This window comes from Capra hircus, chromosome 28, assembly GCF_001704415.2.
Source record: "Capra hircus breed San Clemente chromosome 28, ASM170441v1, whole genome shotgun sequence".
NCBI lineage: Eukaryota > Metazoa > Chordata > Mammalia > Artiodactyla > Bovidae > Capra > Capra hircus.
The window spans coordinates 14,457,876-14,479,844 of record NC_030835.1 but is presented as its reverse complement, the minus strand read 5'-3'; the positions used below and the strand labels follow the sequence as shown (position 1 = coordinate 14,479,844).

Below are 21,969 nucleotides of genomic sequence, written 5' to 3'. Positions count from 1 at the left end.
AATAGTAATTATAATTAGGATACTAGTAAATAATAACAATAAAGTAATATCTGTGCAACGAATACTCATGCCAGACATTATGATGACATTTAATATACATGAAACAATTGAATTGTTCAGAATGGGAAAGCAGAGAGGTGTTCTGAAGTATAGATCATCCTCAAGTCGCCTCACTAGTGTGCACAAACTGCCAAGAGGGCCCTGGAAAACTCCCCTCTTTCCTCTACTTCCCCAACCCCTTTTAGGCTGAAATGAGTCTGCTTCAGCAACAAAGAGCATTTTGTATGCAGACATCCTGCCCTTTTTTTTTTTTTTTTTAATTGAAATCTGAATGTGGTGAGTCTGAACTAGGGGCTGGGTTGTGATTAATTACAGCAGCCATCTTAACCTGCTCAGAGGCTGGGCCTGAAAGAAATGAGGCCAGGCCGAACAGAAATTCAGTTAAGGATAGGGAGGAATGTGAATAAAACTTTGTTAACTGGCCCCTGTCTTTCTTTCAGCTGCTGATACACGGAGTTGGAAGATTAAGGAATCAGTTCCTGTTTCTCTGGTTCTGGCCGACCCTAGAATCAACTCCCTTGATTGGAAATAAACAGGATTTTCCTTTCTGTCCCCAGGAATGTGACAGAGGAAGGACTCTAGGGGAAAAGGCCTCGTCTGCCAAAGAATAATAATAATAACAAAGATGACAGTAGGAATAAAATATCGCCCTCTTCATCAAGGCGATAAGGAAGTATCCAGTTATGCGTGTTGAGCCTTCTCACTCTCCATATACATATGTTAGAACTTCAGAATTTAGCCCAGGTTTGATTTGAACTTTCTGTCCTATGGTCGTCTTGAGTGTACTGAACAAATTGGGCTACATGTCTCACCTTTGGTTTCAGAAGATAGGACCCCAATTAGAGCACTTCGTGTTGATGTATTACCTTAAATGTCTGAGTATGAACCTCTTTCCTGGAGGGTGTGTCTGTGTCATGAGTGCCCCCAGTGCCTGGCATGGGGCCTAGCCTTTGGAAACCGGGGCAGAGGGGCTGTGATATAAATGGGTGAGGCAGGGAGTCCTCCAGCTCCCTCTCTCTTGGCTGAGGAATGGCATGAACCCAGATGACTACATGAACCTTCCCTTCCCCTTGGTGCTCCTGGGGCAGGGACAGGAAGCGCTTTATGCAGGGAGAAACCCCAATAAGACTCAGCCTCTCTGTTGATTTCTGCAAACTCCTTGTGTTCCAAAGAAATCATTTGCCCACTTCTGGGCCAGCTGGATGAGTTTGCTCTCTCCCCTCCCAAGGGCAGGTCCATGTTACCTGAAGAAACTTCCCTTTTTGGTTAAGAAGGTGATGAGGTAGAAGAATGTCCCCGCCCTGCTCACTCTTCCAGTCTTCCTCGGTTCAGAGATAGATACTTTTTCTCCTTCTCCTCTCCCTCCTGCTCCTTCTCCTTGTTCCTCTGTTCTGAAGATTAACTTCCCAAAGCTGAGGGGAGTAAGGAGAGGTGAATCCAATCTGTTCCTAGAGGAGCCCTCCTTCACTACATTAAACAAATTTTTACTCTGCTGTGTAACTTTCAATAGCTCCCTGTTGTCATCAATTTACATTTCTAACATTAAAGCCCACTTTAATATGAGCTGTCTTGAACTTTGTTCTTTGTGATTTCCCAATGTTCTCTCCCCGGAGTCAACTGGCCTTCCCAGTGTGTTCACTTAGTGGAGACGAGTGGTTGGAGAGGCATTTGAGGCAAAACCAACAGCTAAAAGGCAAGCAGAGGATGGCACAAGCAAGAAAGGAGGCCGGAGAGGCAAAGGTTGATGGGATATAAAAGGTCTGAGGGACGTAAGTATGATGAATGGGGCTCAAGATTTTGGGCTGTATTATTAGACTGGGAGGAAGCCATTGAAAGATTTCAGGTAGGGTCAAATCCAGCTTTTAGAATGATATCCCTGGGGCTCTGTAGAGAAGGGAACTGCAGTGAGGGGGTTTGGAAAAGTGGCAAAGACCCCTGCTTGACGTTGGTGTCACTGGTGGATAGGGTCTGCAGAACAGACTTTCTGTGCTCAGAAGACACAGCCATGTATGGAGGTAGGGGCATGGATGAAATGACCTTAGGCACCCTCCTCCTGGTGGGAGGGAAGAGTGGGGTTCCAGTTTCATTTCTGAGTAGGTTTCAGTTTATTTCCACGTGTTGTCTCCTTTGGGTCAATGCCCTTTTAGGAAGGCCAAGGGGAAAGTTCCCCCGGGAGGGCAGAGTATCACTTCCTCTTTTTCAGACAGGAAAGGCAGACAAAAGACAATGGACCAGAGAGGGTGTGTCCAGCAGAGAAGGAGGGAGGAGCTGGAGGAGCTGGCCTGGGGCAGGAGGCCTGGAAGATTCCCTTTGATCCCCCTTATCTCTTGAGGGCAAGCTTGCTTATTTGGCCAGTGAGGCCTTTTGTTACAGCATTTCCTGGAGCCCCCCAAAGTAAACACAACCAAGTCTATGTTCTTACAGCTCTACTTTACTGTGTCTGCTCCTTCCAACAGAGAGAAAGGGCAGGCGGGTCAACCCTCAGAAGTCACCCCCACTCATCAGAATGCTGACAATAAAGATGCATGTTACGATGCATTAGCACCACGCCTGAGAGAGAACTGTGATGGCCACAAAATGCTGAACCACCATTATAACCATCATCATCAACTGAACAACTAGGGCTTTCTAAGATCTAAGGTTTAGATCTATGGAGTAATAAAACGGGAACAATGAAAAGGCCTGTGAACACCCTCTTTGATGGAGGTGGGAAGCTACAGTCATCAATAAGTCTACTGAACTGAGGTACTTGCAATGCCCATGAGACCTGGAGTCTGGCGTGTCAGGAGTCAGTTTTCCCTTCTCTGTTCAAATGGTGCCTATGCCCATTGGTATTAAAGAAGCAGGGTGGAAAGGCTAGTAACTGTTGGGCTGGCTCTCAGTTGCAATAGGGCATGGGTAATACATGAAATTGAACTGGAATCTGGTAATTTTTTTGCCAGCAAAAGTCTGTCCAAAGATACGGTTTTCCCAGTAGTCATGTATGGATGTGAGAGTTGGACCATAAAGAAAGCTGAATGCCTAAGAATTGATGCTTTTGAACTGCGGTGTTGGAGAAGACTCTTGAGAGTCCCTTGGACTGCAAGGAGATCCAACCAGTCCATTCTGAAGGAGATCAGTCCTGAATATTCACTGAATATTCAGCTGAAGCTGAAACTCAAATACTTTGGCCACCTGATGCAAAGAACTGACTCATTTGAAAAGACCCTGATGCTGGGAAAGATCAAAGGCGGGAGGAGAAGGGGACCACAGAGGATGAGATGGTTGGGTGGCATCAACGTCTTGATGAACATGAGTTTGAGTATCCATGAGGTTGCAAAGAGCTGGACGCGACTGAACTGAATTGCTTTGTGCATCCTGGTGATGGAGGTGTGAAGGCAAAAACAGGCATGGAGAAAATTGGGGCCCTTTCAGTGGAGGACAGGCATGGACATCCATTTGCGTACCCACGGGGCCTGACTTCATCCAGACAGGAGGCAGCAGAGGCCACCCTTCACTTCCAGATGCAGGGAAGATGCGTGTGGGGAGCTGACTCCTCCAATGACTTGCAGCCTCACATTTAACATTTCCCTGTGAGATTAGAGAATAAATTTGGGAACATCATTTGACTCTTCTTCCCGGGGAGTATTCCTGTCAAGTAGGGTGCTACTAGCTGAGCCAGTGCTTTACTTACAGAAAAATTCAATTTCCTCCTGCTCCCCATGCAAACGGAAACTCCATCAAGTATCCTTTCAATCTCTTAACTATTCCCCTTCCCCCATCCCCTCAAAGTTGGGGAGAGGAGTTTCCGCCCAGAAGCCCCTCCTCCCTGCAGTTGAGGACAATTGTGTAATCCGGATTGTGACACAGAGGAAAGTCCTAGCTCTCCATGCTCCTGGCTAACGGTTCAGATGGGGAGCTCGTGATGGGAGACCTCCCCACTCCACTGTCCTCCGTGCGCCCCCACCAACGCGGCAGGGCTCTGGGCGTGAGATGGGGGACCTATTCCTGTTGTCTTGACCCCTCCTGAACCATAGGGTCCTAGGACGCCCGGGGGTGGGGAGCCGAGAAGCCAGGTGGTTCCCCCGCGCCCCAGGCGGGGCGCAGGAGCGGCGGGCACCTGTTGCGGCGCGCGGGGCGGTAGCTGAGGCTCACCTGCGCGAGGCCCGGCCCAGGGCGACCGGCGGGCGCACAGCGAGCCGCGGTTCCGACGCTCGGTCCGCGCCTCGGGCTTCCGCCGGGTCAGCTGACCGCCCAGTGCGGAACTAAGCGCCGGCCGCGAGCTTCCCGCCGCCACCGCGCTCCTGCTCGGCACTCGGTACCGCGCGCCCGCCCCGTCGCCATGGCCGGGCTTGTAGTCAGTGGAACTCAAGTAAGTCCGCTGGGGCCACCCCGCCCCCTCCTGGGCACGGTCGGTCTGAGGAGGGACTCTGGGGCGAGCGGCGTCCAGAGGTCAGACGGGTGCTCCGTGCCCCACCTCGGGGCTGCGTCTGCAGCAGCGGAGTGAGGCAGGCCTGAGGGGAGCACCGGCGCGGGAGGAGAGGGCGGGAAGACCCTCAGGTCGCCTGGACCCTCCAACCCCAGCGCTCAGTGACCAGAGGCCAGCCTGCCGACCTCTCCGTCAGGTGGAGTGGGCACCTCTCCCAACCCACGGTACTTTTTCGAGTCCACAAAAAAGTTGTAATTTCTTTCATAATCAGAAGGGGAAAAAAAGAAACATTTTAATATATATGTCTTTACACCAATGCAGTTGTAAAATAGAAATGGTAGTTTTAGAGTTTTCTTTTTCTTCTTCCCGCCGACGGAGGTAGGAGCCTCTGAAAGGCACACTGAGGATCACGATGCGACCGTACAGGCGCTGGGTTGCAGGGCTTCGCTGCAGACTTGCTTCTGTTCCTAACCCTAGACCGGTATCAAACACCGGTAGAAGGCTATGATGCTCCAGTTTTATTTCGGCACCTGACTTTAAGGGCGTCCTTGGGGATGGCAACACTCTAGTTTCCACCTGGGGTGATAGACACCCAGCTTTACTTGCTGTCAGCCCTGTAGAGACACTTTAGTTGTTTTTAGTCATTGCTGGAGGGTTGGACTCAACTACTGGGGGGCCAGGTGCCTTTTACTTGCTGGAGAAGCCAGGTGTCCCTTATAAGCTCTGATTGAGCCGGCCCTCCTGCTCCCCTGCTTTTCCCAGATGCCCTAGAGAAATGGTTCTGAGGTTTTGCAGCTCTCCCCTTGGATTGCTTGAGGCAGGTAGTGTCAGGCACAATTAGATTTTGAGATTACTTTGGGCTTAGGGAATGTTTCTCCCTTCTTAGAGTTCAAGAGTTAGCAGGCCAGGGAGGTACTAGCCTGGGAAAGAGGTTAAAATGAAGTGTCTCATTTAGCTGGCATGGAGAAGGGACTTTCTGGGAGTTAATAAGGCTGCAGAGGGAAGGGCTAGAGGAGAGGGCCTCTGCCCAAGCCGGGTCCCTGGCCTTCCGAACCTAGGTCTCTGCATTTCAGAGCCAGGAGTCTCTGGGTGTAGCTGCTTCCAGCTTCACGGAAGACTTGACATGGGCCTGCCAACCATCCTATGCTTCCCCTTCTCATCCTCTATTTCCAAAGCTCAATTTTTTTTTTTTTCCTCTTGAGCCCCTTGATTTTAGCCCATCCCAAACAGCCCAAGGGCAGTGACCTCTGAGTGAGGCATTTTGGGCCCTTGGGTACTGTTTTAAACAAATGGAGCTGCCAGGGCAAGAGCTGAGCAGGCAAGTTGGGGGAAATGCCCTTGTGCCATAGGTGCCCTGTATTCTAAACCTGCAAGGTCAGTGGACCTGAGCAGTGGCTCAGGGCTTCAGGTCTTTTTAACGTTCTGCCTTTTGCAGCCATTATAAGATGTAGCACCTTGAATGTGTATCACATGGTCCTTCTCAAACTTGGGATCCTTCTAAAAGGGTGGGGGGAGGAAACCCACTTCCCATGAGCCCACACTGTTAACTGTTTTTATTTCAATATTGCTGAAGTATACAATCATAAAACCAGATAAAACTTTTCCTAAGTTCATATTTAGAGAGCCATAACCCCCCTAAAAGGGATGGCTTAAATGTAAAAACGAAAACCATAACACCCATAAAATTAAAATAAACAATGAAATGGATGATGTTTGCTGAAACCCGGTCACTGCTTTCAATGCTGCTGTGGCCTGGCGGCTGTGGCCCTGGGTTTTAGGAGTTGCACAAACCTGAAACACCACATGCTTGGGGATGTTGCTGTCCTCCCTGCACTTTTCTCTGTACAGTGTTTCAGCATGGATCTGACTCCATTTGGCCTTCTGTTGGCATGAATGCATCATTTCTATTCAGCACGAAGGCCTCAGTCTTCCTTCTCCACCAGCTTAGTACAGTTATAGTAATGGCATTAATACAATTGCAGACACAAATGCAGACTTGGAATTGGGATACTATCTCATACCGGAGAGACATGGGAATAAAAAACCCCTTCCACAGGGACACTGGTGTGATTCACTACCTACCTAGTGGCCACAAGATGCCAAGGACAAGGCTGTGGGCTTTAAATATGTTAACTTATTTCATTCCTGTAACATAAATAAAATGAGGATAAAATGTGACTCATAGGCTTATTTAATGAGGATTGACTAGTTAAAGTATCAATAACCTCAGATATGCAGATGACACCACCCTTATGGTAGAAAGTGAAGAACTAAAGAGCCTCTTAATGAAAGTGAAAGAGGAGAGTGAAAAAGTTGGCCTAAACCTCAACATTCAGAAAACTAAGATCATGCCATCCAGTCCCATCACTTCATGGGAAATAGATGGAAAATAGTGGAAACAGTGTCAGACTTTATTTTTCAGGGCTCTAAAATCACTGCAGATGGTGATTGCAGCCATGAAATTAAAAGACACTTACTCCTTGGAAGGAAAGTTATGGCCAGCCTAGACAGCACGTTAAAAAGTAGAGACACTACTTTGTGAACAAAGGTCTGTCTAGTCAGGGCTATGGTTTTTCCAGCGGTCATGTATGGATGTGAGAGTTGGACTATGAAAAAAGCTGAGCGCCGAAGAATTGATGCTTTTGAACTGTGGTGTTGGAGAAGACTCTTGAGAGTCCCTTGGACTGCAAGGAAATCCAACCAGTCCATCCTAAAGGAGATCAGTGCTGGGTGTTCATTGGAAGGACTGAAGCTGAAACTCCAATACTTTGGCCACCTGATGTGGAGAGCTGAGTTATTTGAAAAGACCCTGATGCTGGGAAAGATTGAGGGCAGGAGGAGAAGGGGATGACAGAGGATGAGATGGTTGGATGGCATCATTGACTTGATGAACATGGGTTTGGGTGGACTACAGGAGTTGGTGATGGACAGGGAGGCCTGGCGTGCTGTGGTTCATGGGGTCGCAAAGAGTCAGACACCACTGAGTAACTGAACTGACTAGTTAAGAGCCAGGTGGGAGGCTTTTAATAAATATGAGTTGTTACATTATTCTTAACACCTTTTGGGGGTGGTTAGCGATGGCAACCCACTCCAGTACTCTTGCCTGGAAAATCCCATGGACGGAGGAGCCTAGTGGGCTACAGTCCATGGGGTCGCTACTGAGCGACTTTACTTTCACTTTCCACTTTCATGTATTGGAGAAGGAAATGGTTCTTGCCTGGAGAATCCCAGGGTCGGCAGAGCCTGGTGGGCTGCCATCTATGGGGTCGCACAGAGTCGGACACGACTGAAGCGACTTAGCAGCAGCAGCAGCAGCAGTGTTTAACTAGTTTATAGAAAAGGAAACAGAGTCTATGAGATTGTGACCCATCCACGGTAATGCAGCTAGTTAAGTAGCAGCACAGGGATGTCGATTCATGACCAGAGTTCTTTCCATTCATGGAGCTTCCAGTACTGCAAATCTAAAATTAAGGATGCCTCACCTCCAAGTGGGGGCAGGCATCCTGAAATAACCTCCTTTCAATCTGACTACTGACAACACTCCCCCATCCCCAAAATCTGTGAGCCAGACTATCTCAACTGCAAAGAGAAACCTTCTGTGTCTTGCAGTTTGGTAATTTTCTGCAGCTTCTGCTCAGAGGAGCTGAGTGTGTGTACATGTGGAGATCCTGCCAAGATATTATTTTTCTTTCTGGTGTTCCTCTCTGTAGGGGTCTTGAACTTGATATGTTTTTATTTCCCCGATAATGGTGTCCTTTTCTATTGTAATTCCCTATTACGTATGTATTACGTACTTGGTACATATTACCTACATATTTCAAACTAAAAGTATGAAACTTTGTTCATTTCACTCAAAATCAAGATAATTGACTAAACTCAGTGCCTTCTTATTTTGGGTGGGCTCTTGCTTCGGTGGCATTTAAATCTGTTAACCTCTACATCCCTTCTCTTGTTTGGTGAAGACACAGGCTATTTTTGTTCTGGTTCTTCTAGTTTCCTGTTTTATGTTAGGTGGTCCTATGCTTCAGGAAGTCTCCTGACATCCTGAGATGTAATGTCTTCCACTCAGGAGCACTTCTTAAATAAGTCTCTCCTCTCATTATGAGTGTTATTTGCTGTGCCTGGCAGTGACTGCTTGCTGCTTTTAAGCCTTTTCCAGCCAATTTGAACCCTTCAGCATGGTTGACTTAACTCCCATCTCAAAAAGCTTCCAATTTACTATGAGGGTGGTCCAAACATATACATGGCTTATCAAGTTGGTGTTCTTAGTAAACTTTGGAGACTTAGTCTTCATCCTGTGAAATAGGAGCGAGTTGTGATTTGTTTAGTTCTCCTGGGATACTGTAATGTTGTTGTTTAGTCTCTCAGTTATTTCCAACTCTTCTGCGACCCCATGGATTGTAGCCTGCCAGGCTCCTTGGATTTCCCAGGCAAGAATACTGGAGTGGGTTGCCATTTCCTTCTCCTGACCCAGGGATCAAACCCACGTCTCCTGCTTGGCAGGCGGGATTCTTTACTGCTGAGCCACCCGGGACGCTCTGTTATGTTAAGATCATGGAATAAAAGAAGCCAATGGAAGTTTTGTCAGACATGCTGTGAGTGGTTGAATGCTTCATGGTGGTGACTCTCCTTAATGTTTGTTTGCTCTGTAGTGGAATTCTACAGAAGATAAAAGGGAGCAAATATTCCTCTTTCTGCAGGGTCTAATGCTCTTCTGGGACCTTCGACACGGCATCATGAAGTAGTTCTAGATCTTTCAGCTAGGAAGACTCATTTTGAAGCCAAAACATGATGATAGATAGCTGGCATTTGTTGATCAAGAATATCCACATTGTCATGTGCGTATTTAAGAATTCCGTAGCCTCCATGTTGGATGTCCTTATTCCTGGTGCAGAATGTGCTCCAGACTCTCCTTAAGAAGATGTATTATGCAGGGCAGGCCTCTGGAGTCTTAGTTTCCTCATATAAAGAATGAGGGATTTTGACTGAGTCCCTGCTAAATTTTATCCTTTGTAAACCATGAGGAAAGAACTCAGTTTCCACAATGAAAGCTCAGCCTCTCTGCTGCATATATAATGGAGGTCTTGAATGATTTTGTTATGTACAAGATGGGTAAAAGGGATAGGTTTTCAGGTGAGCATCATGGGCCTAGGGGTCAGTGTGAACATATAATGCAGAAGCAGCTGCTGATGGTGAGCAGCTGAGTGAAGTCCCTAGATTCTCCAGTCTCCCTGGAGAATCCTTTATCTCTGCTTAGAAGCAGAACTTAATTTGTTACACGAGAAGAGAGGTGGATCTTATGTAGAGAGGGGAGAGATTACCATATTGAACTTACAGCCCTTTAGTTTTTAGTCTGTATCTTCCTGGGTCAAAATTATTTTATTGGAATCAGCTATTTTTTTCCTGTCTTTTCTCCCCATTTTGTATCTTCCAGTAATGAAGTTACTGAAGGGTAGTGAACACAGGATATTATATTGTCAGCAACTGGTCCCCATTGGATAGGGTTGAGAGATGACTTGAAAAATTGAGGGTGCCAGGGTGCAGGGTGACCTGTTTCACAGGTGGAGCCATATGAAAGTGCAGCTGTATAGTTCTGTGATGGTCAGAGTATCAGTAATTCATAACCTAATTTTAACCGTTTTAACCTAATACTGAAGATGCAAGATGGCCACCATATTCTTATTCTCAATTAGGAATCACAACCCCTTCACCCCCTAGGACACCTCTCTCTCATTCCAGGACGTCTTGTCTGTATGTGGAAGAGCGAAGTTTTGCAAGGCGGAAAGGATCAAGGCTGTAGCCTTGTAATGGGCTGGAATTTCTACTGAGCAGTTGAGGATGGGCTCCTTTTGTGGGAAGGCATCATGTATTGTGGCCCGCTGCTGTCTGGTCACTGGTTTGTCTTACTGGTTTTGGAATTAGTTGCCAGTCCTGCCTTCACTGCTACCTGGAAACATAGGTTTCAAAAACTCGGTGCTTGGAGCAGTGAGAAAGCCCTCTGACCTCCCAGTCAGAAATTTTGGGATCAAATTTCAGTTCAGCCTCCTAATATTTTGGCATACACTAGGTAAATAATAATAATAAAAGTAAGTGAAAGAATGCTTAAGGGAACACCTCTGCCAGCAGAATGGGGTTGATTGCCAGGGGCTCCCTGGAGGACAGTCTTGGAAGCTCTGGCCACCCGTCGTTATCCTGTCGCCTTCGAGTCGGCTCTGTTCAGAGTTCGGAGGACGTTTTATACGTGGTGGTAATAGGATGGGGTTGGCGGTCTGGGGAGGTTTTCTTGTCCAGCCCTATTTGTTCCAGCACCCTGCAGGTTGAATGCTGGTAAGTGCATCTGCTGTGTCTTTCCTGAGGTAATGTGCATAACAGGGTATCTGGGGGAGGGGGCACCGAGGTGAGGGAGCAGGAGAGCCGAGGGGCAGCTGTTGGGAAGGCCCCTGAGTGGGAGGCTGATTGCTGTGATTATATCAGCATGCTCTGACGTTGGGGTTTTTTGGTTTTTTTTTTTGGACATCTGAATCCGGCCAATTTCAGTCCAATTTCCCTTGTGCTGGGATTAGTCTCCATCGTGCTAAGTGTACCAAGAAAGGGGAGCTGTTGGCAGAGTCCCTGAAGCCAAGTCCCAAAGCTGACTTGATCAGGGAAACAGCCACAAATGGGGCCTTCTTGTGTGAGGAGCGCGTGTTTCAAGTTGCGGAAGCAATCTTGGATCAGTGGCGCAGGGCTGTGAGCAGCTGGGTGATTTCCGTTGGCCACATTGTTTCTGTTCCATTTTTATTTCCAGGTGTCCTACATAGGCCAGGACTGCAGAGAGATCCCAGAGCACCTTGGCAGGGACTGTGGACACTTTGCAAAGAGGCTTGATCTGAGCTTTAACCTTCTGAGGTATGTAACCTTCATGAGACAGACAAGGCCTGGGAGACCGAGGCCCCGTGGTGAAGGCCTGCAGATAAAAGCCAGACAGCCCAGGTTTCCAAAGGGACCCCAAAGGTGTGACTCTGCTTCACGAGGTCCTCTGGCTCCCTTCTTGCACCCACAAAACAGTGAGTGTGAGTGTCCTCTGGCTTACATGTGTCCCTACGAGGGGCCGTCAGTGTCACTTTGTTCTTTGCCCGTGCGTCATATTAGAAAACTCGTGGAGAGGAAGAGAGAGAGAACCAGCAGGTGAGTTGGGGGCATTTAGGGATGCTTTTGTGGATGACCCCATTGTGCAAAGATTTGCCGAATCCAAGGTAGAGTGTCCGTGTTGTTCTTTTTATTTTTTCTTTGCCTTTTTATGAATTGAGACTTTAAATATTTGTGATGATGATTTCTCCCAGATGGTATTTCAAAGTAATTCCAATGCTGTTGGCATGGGGTAGGTGGGAGGGAAGCTCAAACAACTGTTCCAGACTTGGCAGAGAAGGTAAGTGTGATTGTCTATATTATTCCAATGGAGAAAACAGTTATTTCTTCCTAAAAGGTTCTGAATTGTGACTGGTTTGGGGACTCGAGGGAGGGAGCTGGGAGGTTCTTGGAAAGCAGCTATCAGTGGGATAAATTGGCAGGGATCTGGGTGGTGGCTTTTCCTAAGGAGATGGCTCCACGCAGAGCTTTTCCCCAAGTGTCTCCTTGAGAGCCGTGCTGTCCTCTGGTAGAACAGACTGTCTCCAGGTGGAAGGAGAAGGAGGAGCTGGAGTCCCACCCCAGGGCTCCGGTACTTTACTTCTTCCACAGTGTGGAGTCTCTTCTCTCCAAGGCAGGACACTCGGGCATTATAGATTCTAGCGAACATGGACAAAGCTTGGGGCTTTAAGGCACCAGAGGGTGGAAGGGACTTCAAGCAAAGCCAGCAGAGCTTCATGGGCTGGTGCTTAGGAGCTCACGGCTGTGCTGAGATGCATCGTCTGCACAGAAGGGGCATCCAGGGAATTGTGTTGGAAGGGAGTGGGCGCAGTGTGCTCCCTGACTCTCAAGGGGTTTGTGGGCTTCTGAGAAGACGTGGAAATGGAAAATTCATAGAGTAATACAGAGTGGTGAGAGGGTGCCAAATAAACTCTGACTCTAAACAAATGAAGGATGGTTTTTGGTCCCTACCCAAGAAGGGGACAGAATACAGTCTCAACTGATGGTGCCTGAGTCACGTGTGTACCTTACGCAGCTCCCCAGAGTAGGCTGGGGCAGAAGGTTCTTCCCATGTGACGGCCTCTGGGTGTTTGGGGCTCTTGACTCAGGCAGTGGCTGCCTTGCTGCTGGGAGCCCGGATGTGGGTTTGAGGAGGCTGGGCCCTGGGACGGGTATGAGCAGTCACAGGTCATGGGACTGGGCTGTCAGGTCTGAGGAAACAGGGCCGTCTTTGTCACATTATGGGGCCCTGCCTCTCTGAGAAGGGGTTCTTGGCTCTGAGAGGCTGGATCTTTAAGGACTTATCATAGGAAATGGTTGGGCCTGGAGGCAGGAAAATTTTGTGAGAAGGAGGTTGGTTCAGAAAAAGGGAAAGGAATTAAGACTTTTGTTAACTTTTTGTTGAGAGGAGAAGAGTTTTTGTAAGTGTCGAGTTTGAGGAATGATCTGATCAGGAACCTGTTCTTGCTTGTGCTGTGGTCAGTGTGTGAGTTGTAGCTGGGCCGGGGCAGGGATGAGCCATGGAGGAGTGAGGTCTCATGGGAGGGTTTATATTAGGACTTGGGTAAGCTGGAGGGAGTTACAGACCAGAATGCAGACTTGATGTGGTTATAGTGAGACTGACTCATCTTTGATGGTTTTATTTACCTAACTTGGGGGCAAGGGGAGGTGGCACTGTTTCTCTTGGGTGTCAGAGGAAGATGTAAGCTTACACACGTCCTTTGCCTTCAGTTGGATAAAAATTTAAAGATGATTGAGATGCTTATCTAATTCCTCTTTGGGGAGAGAAAGGGAGAAGGGAAGAGAAAGATCATGAACTTACCTACCACACAAGTGGGAATGTGATTCCTGCCAGGCTGAGGGGATCGTCATATCCAGAGGAAATACTGCGGATCCCTGTCCCACCTTTTGTAAAAGGTTTCTTCCCAGCCCTGTCTTGTCATTTCCACGGGATTTGGCGGGGAGCATATCACCCTATAATTGCTCTGCATCTGGATTTACTGTAGCTCGTGGTTCTAACTCTCTGCTCTGTCTTCTGTTCTCCCTCTTGGCAGCCTATCTGGTCCCATTCTCGACACCCGCTTCATCTCCCTTGAAGCTCAGTACAACATTACTGTGTATTATGCCAGTTCAGAGTGTACTGGGAGAGGCAGGGAGGTAATTTTGCATGCAGCAGGAGACGCTGGGATAGTGTTCTTCCTGAAGTCTTCTGGGTACTCCCTTGCCCTGGGGAGTTTCTCCCTGGCTGTTCCTCTCCTCAGGATCAGGTCTCCTGCATGTGACCAGGTGCCCCTCTTTCCCAGCCACTTTCTCTGCTTTCCATGTTCCTGATCGTCTTTCCAGCGCTACCCTCAGAAACACAAAATTCTTCTCACTTTGTTATGTTTGGAAGAATCACCCGGCTTCTTCTTACAGGACATCTCTGCAGGCTTCCTTATCTCATCCAGAGAGTCATGTCAGGGTGTTGCCTTAAATAGAGCCATAGCCCCTAATACAAATTTTGCTACTCCTATAAATCACAGAATCAGCCGCAATCTGTTTGTGCTTTAGACTGAAGCTTGTTTTGAGGCAAGGAGTTCTGCTTATTCATTTAAAAATATTTACTAGTACACATGGCATAATTTTTAGAAGGAACAAACCTGTAACAAATGAAAAGAAACTCTCCCTTACATATATGTCCTTTGCTTCCTGGTTCCCACCTGCACTGGTAACTACTGGTAGTTTTGTCATCCTCCAGAGTTAGTCCATGCATATACTAACATGAGAATTTCTTGTGGGGCTAGATTTGTATTACTTCTTGCCAAGATGTTAGTTAAAAGAGAGGCACTAGGCTTCAGTTAACCACTCACGATCAGGACATCCTTCTCTGTTGTCTTGCTGTTAATTCAAAGCCATTCACCATCATCATTGTTCATTTCGTTCATGAAAGTTTCTGCTGATTTGCTCTATGGCTACCCATTCATGCTGGAGGGGAGGGTGGTTATGGATTTATAAGCTCTGAAACATTATTTTTTCTTTCCATTACGCCTCAGGATCTTCTCTCCTGCATTAGCTGTGAATCCATCCCTCCCTCGATTGGGTTGTACAGTAGTAGACTGGTTACTTCTCTATGCAAAAAGTCTTGGAAACTGAGGCTGTCTTGCTTCTGTGACTCTGTCCTGGGAGGATAAAAGTCCCTGGACCCAGTATGTTCCCTGACAGGTTGGAAAGAGAAGCAAGACAAAGGTCCAAATAAAATTCCTGGTTTCCTTAAAAGACTCAGATATACCTACTCTCTCAACTCGGATCTCATCCTTCCTGTTATGACTGGATGAAACCCAGGTGAGCCACAAAGACAATGAACTGGGACCAGCTCTCTGGACATGATTCCTAGGGGCAGGTAGGGTCCTGCCATCTCCCCTGTAATGGCTACAGAGGGTTTAGGAAGCTTATTAGGTAACAGCCAAGAGGAGTGATGTTGTGTCCCTTGCACTTGAATGCGTTAATGATCATGTATCCATCCAGTGTTTATATCTACATGAGAGTGTGCTTTAGATTTTATTTTTTGAAGACAATCTGCTAAATAATAAAACCGTGATCAGTATAGAAATCTTGGGAAAACCAGAAGGGTATGACAGAAACCCTCTTTCAAATTTTCTCTGATAATCTTACCACCCAGGAAGCTCCATTGTTAACATTTTATTGTCTTGGGTGTTTCCTGATGCCAAATATCTTTAAAATGATGCTGTTGCTTACACTGTGTTGGAAGCATATTCCCATCTCAATAAATACTGCATTACATGTTTTAATGGTTTCTTGTTTCTTCACTTCAGTTGCTCAGTTGTGTCCAACTGTTTGTGACCCCATGGACTGCAGCTCACCAGGCTTCCCTGTCCATCACCAACTCCCAGAGCTTGCTCAAACTCATGTCCATTGAGTCGGTGATACCATCCAACCATCTCATCCTCTGTCGTCCCTTTCTCCTCCCACCTTCAATCTTTCCCGGCATCAGGGTCTTTTCAAATGAGTCGGTTCCTCACATCAAGTGGCCAAAGTACTGGAGCTTCAATTTCAGCATCAGTCCTTCTCATTCTTATTTCTTATTGTTGGACATTTAAATTGTTTCCAGATTTTTACTGTTATAAAATCTCTCGTATTAAATATAAATTTAATTAATTAAAATTGCCTTTTAATTAATATAAATTGCCTTGTGATACTCACTGATGAATATCTCTGATTAGTTGTTTGGGACAAATTCCTGGGGACAGAATAGTCAGAAGGCCTTGATGCAGATGGCAAGTTGCCCCTGAGAGGTGATACCAATCTATGCTACCAGGAATATTTGAATATCCATTGTCCCAAACTCTTCCTTTAACTCTTTTTGTTTGTTTGTTTGTTTTTTCCTTTTACTTCTCTGATCAATACAGAGAATCCTCTGCCATCACCAGTGCTGGTTCCTTGATCAAGGAAAAGAGAACTTGGTAATAGTATGTTGCAGTTTTCATCTTGCTTCTCCCTGGACTGGGAAAGGACAGTATTCTCTCTGGTGGCCCATTTCTCTCTCCCATGGGCCCTGAGTAGGTTGCCCACTGAGCTTGTGAACACAGTGGGCAGAGCAGAGTTCCCACGGCACACAATGATAAACACACCTGTGTCAATATGACAGTGACATTGAGAGAGCTTAATTGATCTATGGAAACAGGAAGCTTACGTTTTAAAAATGATTGGCATTTGCATCTTACTTAGCATCCCTCTGGTAAATGTACTGGATGGGAGAATTGCTTAGGAGATGTCTTAGGTGAGAGCTTGCTGCTTCTCTGACTTTGTCAAGGATGACAGTGATGACTGGGGAGCTGGGCAGCTCCAGTAAAACTGTGGCTCTGTTCTTCCCACCAGGCAGAGCGGTGGACACTGGGTACACTGTCAGATCTTTGAGGATGAACACACCACCGCATCGATGCCTGGTTACTAACAGCTGGGCAGCACTGGGCCTGTTAGCTTGCTTCCCAGTTGGGAAAATGGGCAGTGTAATGAAAAGAACCAAGGCTTTGTGGTCAGACCATCCTGTCTTGAAATCTTATGACTGTCTTTCACTAGTTGTTTAACTGCCCTTGGGCTAGTTACAAAAATATTGAATGTGTAACTGTATAAAGTGACGGTTTAGTCACTCAGTCATGTCCGAGTCTTTGCGACCTATGGACTGTAGCCGCCTGGCTCCTCTGTCCGTGGAATTCTCCAGGCAAGAATACTGGAGTGGGTAGCCATTCCCTTCTCCAGGGGTTTTTCCTGACCCAGGGATTGAACCTGGGTCTCCTGCACTGTAGGCAGATTATTTACCATCTGAGTTAGCAGGGAAGCCAACTGTGTATAAAGTGCTTAACACAAATAATAGGTCTTAAGTAAGCATAGCCACGGTTAGTTCTCAAACATGGCACTAGAGAAGCTAAAAACCCACCCTTGACTATCCATCAGGGCCAGTTCACTCTCTGATAGTCATTGGGATTCCTCACAAACAGTCAAGATTTCCTCTTTCTGCATGTGGTATGTTTGCACACCTTTGTACCCTTTGGTATGACCAATGGGCAGAAACTTTAAGAACCAGCACATAATTTGCAACTTTCTCTTCTGCTTGCTATGATTGTCAGTCTTGGGTTCTGACCATAAATGGCCAGAATCCATTGCTGATCTATGTTGGACATAGATTGTAAATGAGAAATTTGTGTCGTAAGACAGAATATTTAATACAGCATAGCCTAGCCTCTTCTAACTGGTACAAATACCTGGGTTTGCCAACTGTCTGACATTGCATAGGCTAAACCCACTTTATCTTACACGCATTTTTCATCATTCCCAACTAGAAGCATTCCTGTGTTCAAATTACAGTAGGAATGAGTAAGGGAGAGTTCCCTGCCTAGACTCTTAGGAGAACAGCTCGAAGGGCATGTTCTGTTAGTATTGGGTCTTCATCAAACCATTTCTTTGCCATCAAGGGCCTTGTTCATATTTGTTTTGAAAACCCAAATATAGTGGTCTTACTTGGGGAGCTCACTGATATTGGAGTGGGGGTGGCAACAGAGCTCTTGTTGGTGAGAGTTGAGAGGAAGAGATGATGATGGGAAAGACAGGGTTTAGTAAGAGAAACTGTTGGTGAATTTTCACAATAGTTCTAGGGTCTTGATAAGCCTTGAGTGATTAAAGGAGGCAGGGTCTACATATTAGAAGCCGTGTTCTCTCTGAGCTGGGCAATGCTGTGAAAAGTAACCCCCGGCTCCTGCCTTTTTTTTTTTTTTTTGGTTCTAAAAATATCATCGGCCAGTCTAGTGTCTCTAACTACCAGCCGGACATACAGTCAAAAGGTGAAGTGGAAGATGAGCTGGCAGGTAATACTTAATGTCTCAGTAGCAAGACTCATATTTCCTTGACTTACGGCACTTTCTGAAGTGACCTTTGTGACTGTGCGTGCATGCTTAGTTGCTCAGTTGCGTCCAACTCTTTGTGACCCTTAGGACTGCAGCCTGCCAGGTGCCTCTGTCCATGGGATTTTTCAGGCAAGAATACTGGAGTGGGTTGCCGTATCTTCCTCCAGGGGATCTTCCCAAACCAGGGATGGAACCTGCATCTCCTGTCTCTTGCACTGCGGACAGATTGTTTACTCTCTGAGCCAGCGGGGAAGCCCTTTGTGACTGTGTTGTTACCAAAAACAGCTTCAAGTAAAACAGGGAGGGAGGGAAGATGGTGAGGGGAGTGGGTAGCAGGCCACTGCAAAAGAGGTTTATATGGTACTTTCCTGCCTCTCTCCCCACAAACTGTCCTGACTTTGCAGATTTCCACCCATTGGCCAGAAAATGGGGGTATTGAGCCATAGAGTATAAGACCAAGGTGGGGAAGTGGTGGGCAATTGATGAGAGTTGTCTGAGAGGACATGGGGCTTTCCTGAGGTTCAGCTTTCTTAGCGATGGTGCTGCTCCATGCAACCATGACTTGCAGTGTGGCAGTGTGGTTTAGAAAGGGCTTTCATAAACCTTGTCTCCATATTTCCTACAGGGCTGCCTCCAGGATGAGAAATTCCTAGACATTTTAAGTGAAAGCCTTTTATTTCTCATCTCACCCATTTAACTCCTTCAGAACCTTGGGTTTATTTTTATTTTTTTCTTATTTTTTTAACCTCATGTTGTGGCATGTGAGGTCTTGGTTCCCAGACAAGGGATCGAATCTGTACCCCCTGCTCTGAAAGTGTGGCATCTTAACCACTGGGACCAGAAACCCAGAATCTTGGGTTTGCTTTCTTGGTAAAGTTTCTCTCCCCTAAGCTGTTTGGAGCTTGGGCCCTGCCTGCTGCTCCCCCCTCCCTCTGCCTTGCTCTGCTCTGAGGTCTTCGTTATGCATGTGGTGATGCTGCTCTGTGCTGTCAGGGTGGCTGTTGGGGGCAGTGGTGATTTGAGGGAACAGGTGTGGGGAGAGACAGGTGAGCTTAACCCTTTCAGACTCTCTACTCACTGGTCTTGCATCTTCTAAACCATGAGGTTCTATTGCATTGATGGGGTGAGCATTTAGTGGGTGAGGCCTGGAGTAAGGCCTCACCTTACTTTGGGTGAGGCCAAAGTAAGACAGCTTTGGACCAAAGAGCCTTCCCGTTGCCATGCCAGCTGCACTGTGTCGAGGAGGACCTTTGAGTCCTGTCAGAGAGAGCTTCATGAGAGAAAGCAGCCCCATAGATAAGTACCCAGAGGTGACTTGCTAGGTTGTGCAAAGGAGTCCAGGGAAAAGGGACCAAATAAGTGATACCAGTCATCATGTTTATTTTCTTATTAACACAGAACTGGTGTCATGGAGTACTTGCTACATGCTAAGTAAGGCTGGGCAGAACACCTACTGGGTGTCAGCTCATTCAGTCTTTCCACCAGCCTTTTCCATATGGAGCCACTGAGGCCCAGATAAAGGAAATCTCCCTCAGACCACACTGATGGTTAAATGGGAGAGCTGGGATTAAATGGCTCCTGTGGTTTGACTTCAGCTTTACAGTTATTCTAGATTGTTCCTCATGATTTAAATCAGTGTTTTCTTTGAAGACAGGCAGTCATTTTCCCCCCCTGGAGGGGGGTTTGTTTTTTAAAATCACAAATGACCTGTAGAATTCACAGTAGCAGGATCAGAATGGCTCCTACAGCTCCAGGTTGGAGCCAAAGAAGGAATGTCTGTTACATTTCCTTCTCGCTCCAGTTTCTCCCAAGCCTTCCTGATGTACAAAGACCTTGTGAGGCCTGGGTCGGCTGGGAGTTGAGGGTTCCGAGACCTCATCCCCTTTATCGCCTCCACCTCCCCCCAACCCTGGGTGTGCCTTAGACGGCCACGGCCACTCTCAGGGGCAAAAGCGGCTCAGCATTTGCCGTGGCTCTGCTGTCGCAGCCTCAGGATGAAGAACCTTGAGACAGATGGCTGTGTGCATGACTTTTGGTTCTGGAGGGAAAAGAAGGGGTGTGTGTGTGTGTGTGTGTGTGTGTACACGTGCACGCGTGCGTGCGCACTTGGACGTGCACTCACTTACATGCACACAGGGACTGCCGTGTTGGTGATTTCAGCTGTTCCTGCCCCTTTATGATGAAAGGGGAGCGATTGCGCTTTTTTGCTGGGTGTCTGTGTTTAGTTGCAGGGATGTGATAACTACAAATGCTCCCTGGCCGAGACTTTCCCCATAAAAGCTCTCTTCTGTCCCAGCTGCTTTCTCTTCGCCTTTGCACTCTCACCCTCATCAGTGCTGCAGCACAAGGCCGCTCAGGACTTTAAACGAGGGAGAGACATACACACATGCTCAGGTTTCCTTTTAGAGTTTAAAGAAAAAGTCACCTCCTCCTCCAGACCCATCATTATGGGGATCAGCTATGTGCCCCCCACCTTTGCACCACCTCTGTTAAGCTCCTCTCTGAGTTTATACAGAACCCAATTTTGCAGTCTCTTGGGTGTCTGCTTTTTCTCTGATTCTGAAGAAATAAGAGACGGATAGAGCAGGGAAGACCGACAAAAGAGCTTTTTTTTTTTTAAAATCTCTGAACCATTTTTGAGATAAAGTAAGACTTACTAAAAACAATTGGAGAGGAGGGTTGGGAGAGGGGGTGTTAACCCCCGCACGCACACGGGCTGTATTCTGCAGCTGGAGAAGTGTTTTAAGAAAATGCACCATTGTTAAAAGTTTTTTTTTTCCCCTGATGGATTTATTTATAAGGTAGAGAAATATTTTCCCCATAATTGGGTAACTCTTAATAGTAGCAATTGCATATTTATCAGTGTGAGGGGCTGTTATTAATGTAACTGTCAGACCCAAACACATTTCTGCATTAAATCCATTTAGTATGTGCATTATTCGGGCTCGAATGTCACCGGGACATCAAAGCCCTGTAGGCATGGAGAGCTCAGTGCCCTGCTGTGGCTGAGGAACAGGCCCTTGATCAATAAATGTAACATGTTAATGCAGAGCAAATAGAATAAAAGATTTCTTTGACAAGACATGAAAAATCACCTTGTGGCAGCTGGCATGTGATGCCGTTTCTGGGGAGACACTAGCAAAGTTGATCTGACAAGTAAAGAGGAGAGATGATGGTTGTAAGGTGCTTTTGTTTCAAACTTCTTTCTTGACCTGTCAGGTTTTGAAGGCGCCTCAATGGCTCTTTTTTGTCATGTGAAAATTGTAGTCTTAGGTAGTTATGAAGCAGTTATCTCTTCTCAAATTGTGAATGCTGCTGTTTAATTGATTCACTTAGCATTTGAAACTGTCACGCATTAATAATTGCAAAATCCTGTAGATACTGCGTGAGTGTGTCATGCTTAAATGTGTAGTTATCAGAAAATTAATATCCTTAATGAACCGGTGCTTTCAAACTAACATTGCATGAAATCTCTTTTGCCCTTTCATTTGCCAAAGCCACATCCGCCAGTTTGCCGAGAATCACCTCTCGACAGTTTGGTTTCTTGATGCCCGACAAATGCCAGCTTTGCTGTGGGTACATCGCATGCTCAATGACAATAAATATAGTAATTATACTGGAGTTAGTAATTAACATAATTGTAGTCAATTACGACAAATACAGTGCAGAGCTAAATAAATGAGAGGGGAGAAATTAGCAAGCTAATTGATTTATCTGTACTTGGCTTTCTATTACAACTGGCAGGGCTGTTTTTCTTGGGGTGGGGGGAGAGGAGGGGCAGAAATCCCCACAAGGATTGTTTACAAATAACTGATTTTGTTTTGAAGTTGCTTTGTCTTTTGACGTATTATGTATCACCCACCCCCCAACTCTGCTTACAAGGAGAATAAAAGGAAAGAAAAAGAGAATTTAAATGCCAAGGGAACATTTTGTGAATTTAGCTACATCCAGCCGAATGCTGCAGCTAAGAGGAGACAGGATTTAGCTTTTGCTAAG

The 21,969-nt window shown here is 46.6% G+C and overlaps 1 protein-coding gene and 1 long non-coding RNA gene across 2 annotated transcripts in view; both read left to right on the top strand.

Annotated features, from left to right (window-relative positions):
* The window catches only part of LOC106503703, a 29,631-nt gene extending 26,571 nt beyond the window's left edge, over positions 1-3,060 (top strand). Inside the window, exons 4-5 of the long non-coding RNA XR_001917420.1 lie at positions 501-1,829; positions 2,517-3,060. This is a non-coding gene — a long non-coding RNA (uncharacterized LOC106503703). The remainder of the gene's footprint in view (positions 1-500; positions 1,830-2,516) is intronic.
* Positions 4,295-21,969, top strand: part of C28H10orf11 (chromosome 28 C10orf11 homolog) — a 1,150,860-nt gene continuing 1,133,185 nt past the window's right edge. Inside the window, exons 1-2 of the mRNA XM_018042510.1 lie at positions 4,295-4,411; positions 11,256-11,356. Coding sequence (XP_017897999.1) covers positions 4,382-4,411; positions 11,256-11,356 — 131 coding nt within the window. The 5' untranslated portion in view covers positions 4,295-4,381. The remainder of the gene's footprint in view (positions 4,412-11,255; positions 11,357-21,969) is intronic.